Here is a 7,113-nt window from a genome sequence, read left to right as displayed (position 1 = left end):
CAATTTTTTAGTAAAAAAGTCATGAAAATTTCATTAAGCCTATCATAAACCTCTAACTTTCACATAAAATATTCTAAAAAAATAATTTTTACAATCTGCTAATGATGTGTGTCTCTTATTTCTATAGCTTGGCTTTGCGGAGCAGGGTAAATCATCTGTCTACCCTGGGTTTGCACATACTTAAACAAGTAAATCAATCAGAGTTGTTTTTCCTGGTGTCTTCAAAACATAATCTAGCATTTGTGCAGAATCATTCTTTGCTAGATCTGCCTTAAGGAGCATTATAATTAAAGACATGCTTATCACTGCTGAGGGTATAGTACTATGTGTGTGGCACAATGTGGAGTTCCATTTCACAAGCTCAAAGGGGTTTGTACTTTATTTTTTGTTGGTTGTTCAAAATGTTTGTTTTATTGATGCAATAGGCTAGAGTGTTTGACAATGGGATCTAGTGTGCATTCCTGAATGACTTAAAAAGAAGAGCCTAGCCTTTCTTTATGCCTATGTGTAAATCACTCATTCCTGAACTTTTAACACAATATGTGCATGATCTGCAAACAAATACACACCGGAGTCACTTTAAACTAAATATCTGAGCTTTTCAAATCATTTTAGCCATACAGGTTATACAGTAGTTTCATTTCAGGGGAAGTTCTTGTGGCTAAATTCCCTGGCTGGGTTGGAAAACCTCAACCAGAGACTGATCGCTGTAAAGTTTCTGTTGCCTGTCAGTGTTTGCAGGATCTGGTCTCACAAGTGTACCCCACACTTTTTGGTGCATGTCAATTCTGACATGACTTTGTCCACATGAAAACATGCAGGGATTGTGCCTACCAGGGTATGCACATGTGCCGTGGTCAAGTGTAAAAATCCTTAAGCAGCTGCCACAGTCTCCGAATGGACCATTATAGTTATTTATTGAAATGGCAGTTGCACTTATTGTGCTAGGCACAGTACAAACATAGGATGGATGATCTCTGCCTTCAAGAGTCACAGCCCAACTGGACGAGCACGAGGGAAGGCCAAGGATTATTTCCCTTGATACGTTTTTAAGAGGCAAAATTAGACCCCTGCCCTCCTCTTCCCTCCGCTACCTGAGCCGGGAAATCCGTGCTATTCCCCTGGGTCACAGAAAGGGCTGGGTGAGCCGAGGGCATAAACTCCCCGAGCATCTTCTCCCGGGAGCGTGGGCAGCAGCGGAGGCGGAGCGTGCCCGGCTGAGGTGCGGGGGACAGAGCCTGGAGGCGGGACCGGCAGATGCTGCCTTCCCCTCCTCCCCTGGCTGCTGAGGTGTGAGGAGGCGGCCCGGAGCCGGTGCCCACCCTCCCCCTCGCCGCGCAGGCGGATGGTGCGGTCCGGACAGCGGTGGCGCTACCGCCCAGTGATGCAGGAGGGCGGCTTCCGTGCCGGCGGCAGCAGCAGGGGAGGGGGAAGCAAACAGCTGGCGGAAGAGCGAGGAGCGGGTCTCGGCTCCAGGCAGTAGCGGCGGCCGCCGCTTCCCGCTTTCTCTCCATCTCCCCGCTGCTGCTGGAGCAGAGCCGCTCGCTCTCCCTGCTCGCCGCCGCCGCCGCTCCGGGGGCTCCGGGGCTGAGCGCAGCGCCCTGCGGGAGGAGCCGGCTGCAGCCGGGCAGCGCGAGCCAGCGGGAGCGGGGAGCAGCCCGGCTGCTGCTGCTGCTGCCGCCTGGATGCCAGAGGCTCCCCGGGAGCCGGCGGCCAGAGGCACCCCGGAAGAGCCGCAGGAGGAGGACGAGGCCCCCGGGCTGTGAGCCGAGCGGAGGAAGCAGGCACCGCTGGCCATGGCCTCCAACTTTAACGATATCGTCAAGCAGGGCTATGTGAAAATCCGCAGCAGGAAGCTGGGGGTGAGCCGGTTGCTTTCTTTCCCCTTTCTCCCCTCCGGTCCTTCTCGCGCGCCTTTCCCTGGCACTTTCGGAGGGTGGGCACCTACCCACACCTCCTTGCCGTGGCTGGCAGGCAGCGTGCTGCTGGGTGGGTGAGCGGGGCTTGCTCCCAGCTCCGCAGAGAGAGCGGCGGTGCTGGGGACAGTGTGGGGAGTAGGGACCTGCTGCTGCCTGGACTTTGCTTTCCCTTGACTTGGGTTGGAGGAGGGCGTTGCGTTGGAGGAGGGCGTACCTTACAGACAGGCCCCCCAGTGAAGGTGCCGTTTCTCCTATTTTCCTTGATGATTGACTTGTTTGGCTAATCGAGGTGATTGGGTTTTGTAATTTGATGGGAGCCTCTTTTTCCCTGTAGCGGTGTCTGAAGCTGGTGAGGAAATTTCCCTTTGAGTGTTTCTTCCCCCCTCCACTCCCCGTTTAAAGCTTCCACTTGAATCGGGGGGGGGAGGGGAGGGGAAAGTGGGGGCAGTCTCTGCAAACTTTGGGCAGAGATCCCCTTTCTCCTTTGGAGGTGGGATGGGTCCAACCGAAGGACATGATGGAAAAACCCGAGATTTCTGAACGGCTCCACAGCAGCCTGGTAAACGAATTGAGGAAACAGCGAAGGTTGGTGCAGGAAGAATTATGGCGCGGGGCTGGAGGAGAGGAGCAGAGTAGCTGGTCTGGGGGGCTGGGAGGAGTGTAGGAAAACTGGGGGAGAGGAGAGTAGGAAAATTGGGGGAGAGGAGAGTAACATCTCAATGGGCAGAGAGCGTGGACTGAAGGGGAATTGAAAGATTAACAGACACACTGGTTGGTGGCCGTCAGCGTGTGCAAAATATATGCCAGTGGATAGGAAAAAGTAGCCGAAACAGTGTAGCCCAAAGGGGTAGTCAGAGTCACTTTGAAGAGTGTACGCTAGACAGGTAATGCTTACTCTGCTTGCCCATAAAGGCATCCTCTGAAGGGCAGCGATACAACGACCTAGGCAGACAGAAACATCAACAGAACGGACAGAACTTTCCAAACTTCGGACACTTCTAAACGCTTCAGAACTTTGCCTTCTCTCTCTGTTTTGCGGATGCTGGAACAATGCGAATTAAAAGGCCCTAATGAACCCTAGCCGAAATCATGATTAGTTTGCTTTTGTTTGAATGCATGAGCCAGAAGAGCTTTTATGATTTTATTAGGAAGTTGTTCCGGGAGAAGAAATTGTCAGTTTACGGGAAGCAGTATGATTAGTCCCCAATCCAGGAGTTCCTTCAATTCCCACACGTGTTTGTAGACTGGCAGGTGTTTGGAGTAAAGGGGAAGGAGTTCAATTGGTAGCACCGGCGCTTGTTTGCTTCTGAGGAAGGCTCCTCCTGAGAACGAGGTGCAGACAACGTGCTGAGAAGGGGCAACAAATTCTGCTCTCTGCTGCCCTGGGTGCAATGAAGAATTAACTTCTCCATTGACTTAAGTGACGGGAGTTCGAATTCACACATTATGGTAGAGCTTCCCTCGTAATGGGCTGTTTAGCCAGGAATACAAAAGGAATTAAACCCAAGCAGGCGGTGTGTCACCTGGGGCAGCTGCGGAGCCGGCCGGGTCTGTATTAGGAAAGCAGTCACAGCAGAGGGCAGGGAGGAAGGTGCAGTCTCAGGCACCAGCTCTCATGTCAAGGGCCTTTTCTCGAAAGAATGAGCCGCGTTTCTGTATCATCATCTCCCTCTCCCCGACCCCAAAGTCAGATAAGGGAGAGGCCGTATGAAATCTGCAATTCTACAAGTACCTGGGAGTTTATCGCAGAGCTAATATATTTCTCTCTCTCTCTCTCTTTTCCGGGTGCGATGCTTAGCTTGCAAACGCGGTGTACAGGGACAATGGAAATAATCATAAATTGACCTTTGGAACACTTTGCTGTCTTTACAGGGATGTTAGTTCCCAAAGGACACAGCAGAGTTTGGTTGGAAACTCGTAAAGCTGACTCCTGCAGCCTTCAGATGGAAAATGTTAGGAAAATTATTTTAAGTCCAGCGAGCAATGACACCTCCTCCCTCTCCCCCCAAAAATCATGATTTCCAGGGTCGAGCGTTAGTTTGTGTCAGAAAGCTATCTCTGAACCTTAGTGGCATCTGTTAACCCTAGCTCCTGAGTCTCTAGTATTATGGGGGCCCGATCCAAAGCAATGGAAAGATTGAATCCGGGTAGTAAAACAGCACGTTAGGGGCTCTTAATTGGAGGCAGATTATCCTGTTGATTTACCTTCCAAAAATAATTGGCCGTACCTCTAAATATGTACAAATTAAACGAAGAGTATATGCAGTAAACATACAATGGCTGCATATTAGCAGGCATCACACAAGGTTAATGTAAACGTCCACAAGTGACATATGAAGACAGTAATTTCATCATGGCATAGCTTATATGGTTGAAGCTCTCCTTTTTGAGATGTAAATCTGACTTGTGGCTGATAACAATAGTGTGCTTTTCAGAACTACACATTATTCATGGTAGCTTTCTGTTGTGGTGCAGAAGGTAGAAGAGACCAGCTCTATAATCTCTCTGGAAAATTGTTTCCTGTTAAGAAGATGGAGGTTGTGCAATCTGAACTCACACACCCTACAAGTACATGGTAGTATAAGCTTATATGTGGAAAGTAGGGATGTAGATGTGAGTAAACTAAATAATCACATATAATGTACAAATGCATATTATTGTGTAAAAAAAAATAGCATCAACATTCATGAGAAGCTGTGGTTGAAATGTATGACTGTGTGTATATCTGTCTATAGCTAATCAGATTCTATCCTGCCTGAATTTTCTAAATGAATGCAAATTTTATTCACAAAGTGAAACATTAAAGATTCAGGGGTTTTTTCCTTATATAAAAGTATATTTCCAAATGAATGAGAGAGTCTGACTGTAGTATTTTACAGTTAAGCCTTAATAAATTGTACTAAAGCCTGCCTTCCTGTAGGTGAATAAATCCTCTTTAACGGATGTAATAACATGAGTTTCTCATCATCCAAGAAAATAAATAATGAAATAGAGGGTCTGTATGTTGGAACTTGTTGCCTAGATAATTCTGAAATATGTAAAGAGCATTTGATCTCATTAGGATATTTCTTAAATTATTTATTTCTCCTAAACTTTAAATACATTAATTTTCTATTATAATGATCTAAATTCTAAGAATGTTTTTTGGTAGCCCGTAAAAGTAGATCAGAACTGGGAGAGCCCAGATGGCTAATGCCACTCTTTTAATGCCAAACCTGGGCTATAAAGCTGCTTCTATCCTCTAGGCAGGTAGCCAATCCATTACAGAAGTTCTTCCAGTGCTTTTGCTATATTCAGTCTTGTTTTATGACTGAGTGAGCCCTGGCTGGGAACCAAACTAAAGATATTGTGATCTAACACAACCTGTGGAGTGACAGTCAGATGTTCAGGTGGGTGAAATAGTGCTACAGTACAAACAGAGAAAGTGTAATTCATATTTGAGAAACAAATCTTAGTTTTGGAGTAAAATTTTGGTAGACTATGTAGTTTCTGGAAACTAAAGCCATCTTATCACACCTCATGAATTTCACAATTCTTAGAAGAAAAATGTCTCTTTGAGTGCTTTATTATAAAATATGGTATGTGTATCACTGTTTTGTTAAAGTTATATTTTGGTTTAATTCTTAATGCGATGTAGTCCATTTGGCTAATCCCTCCCTACATAGGAATATATTTGAATTTAGATTTCGGTATAGGAAATTCTCCCTTCATTTAATGTTCTCAATAGCAGTATCCATTTTTAAGTTGTGATTATTTTACAAGTGTATTCTACTCTTTTTCAGAGAAAGTAGGAAAATTATTATTCCTTACAATCAACACTGTAGCAGGGGTTAACAATTTCATACCAAAATGCTTATTTCAAATCAAAGAAAGGGCCCAAGTCCTGATGGAAATAAATGACAAAACATGTTACCAGAATGAATAAATGACTTGTTTCACAGTGGACCTACATGATGTACTGATCATCTTTATTTTGTTGTCTTCCTCCCCATAACCAAGCACCAGTCTAACACTAGGCTTATGTCTTAATGGGTTTGTGTGTACTTTTTTGCCATCCAGCAATTTTCAGATTGACCCCATTGTGTACACTATTTATTTACACAGCTGGTAAAAATAGCTCCTTTTGATCCAGAATCAGACACAATAATATCACAAACAGAAACCTTACTTGCAATTCTGTTTTTGTCAAAATCTGTCATCTGCCACCGTTGGGAATATAATTGAAGCTGCTGCAGAAGCAGCAGGATGTGGAAGAAATTTACCCAACTAGTTTAACCCACCAACACTCTAGTTACTTTCGTTGATTTAAAATTTTTAAAAAGGTACACAACTTGAAATACGGTCTGTGCATGAAAATATCCTAAACATATGCACATCAATTGCAGTCTTTTATAAATATCTGAACTCCCACAAATTTGGAATCTGTAGTCAGTAAGGATAATACTTGTAATTAAAGGGTTTTTTTCAGAGATCTGGATTCCCAATGGCCTGAATATGAGTGTCTTTTCAACTCTCTAACATTACCACAGTGTTTGGTATTTTGCATTTCTCTAATATTACATAAAGGAAGTACCTCATTCTTCAGCTGTTACATTTGACCCGTGTGACCCTCTTTTGAAATAACTTTAATTGTAATGTGGTGCGCTGTTCAGATTATAATAGGTCATTTGTGTAGTGTGGAATAGGACTATGCTGCCTTTGTTCTTTTTGAATCTTTCATATTTGTGTTGCATTAAAATTGATATGACACAATTTTACACCATACTAGTTGTGCTCACAGGCTGCAACTTCCTTGTAAGAGACAGGAATCCTTTTATTGTCTTCTAATATCCTGAGCTGCAAAGATTTCATGCATTGTTGGAGTGCTGTTTCTAAGAAGGAAAACAATTTGATGTCACGTTAAATAGTCTAATTAAAAGGAGTATTGCATCACTTCTACAGTTTTGTTTTGATCCATTTCAACCGCTTTGGTCACAACTTTTATTTTATTTATTGCACATTTTGACCATAGTACAAAAGAATTCTGTGTAATAGAAATTTTCATTGAGTTTGTGACTATATCCTGTTTGTTTGTTTGTGTTTCTACATGGTGAGCAGAATTATTTGCTGAGTGATTCATTTTGTACTTTAATGCTGTTATCCAAAGAGAAAATTGTACCTGCCAGTCAGCCTTGACTGAGTAATAAATAACAGG

General features: G+C 44.2%; 1 protein-coding gene across 1 annotated transcript in view; it reads left to right on the top strand.

Annotated features, from left to right (window-relative positions):
- Positions 1-1,222: 1,222 nt before the first annotated feature.
- Positions 1,223-7,113, top strand: part of DOK6 (docking protein 6) — a 395,394-nt gene continuing 389,503 nt past the window's right edge. The window contains exon 1 of the mRNA XM_039523835.1: positions 1,223-1,862. Coding sequence (XP_039379769.1) covers positions 1,797-1,862 — 66 coding nt within the window. The 5' untranslated portion in view covers positions 1,223-1,796. The remainder of the gene's footprint in view (positions 1,863-7,113) is intronic.

This window comes from Mauremys reevesii, linkage group 2, assembly GCF_016161935.1.
Source record: "Mauremys reevesii isolate NIE-2019 linkage group 2, ASM1616193v1, whole genome shotgun sequence".
Classification (NCBI taxonomy): domain Eukaryota; kingdom Metazoa; phylum Chordata; order Testudines; family Geoemydidae; genus Mauremys; species Mauremys reevesii.
Note: the sequence above shows the minus strand (reverse complement) of the source record. Positions and strands in the feature narration are given on the sequence as shown.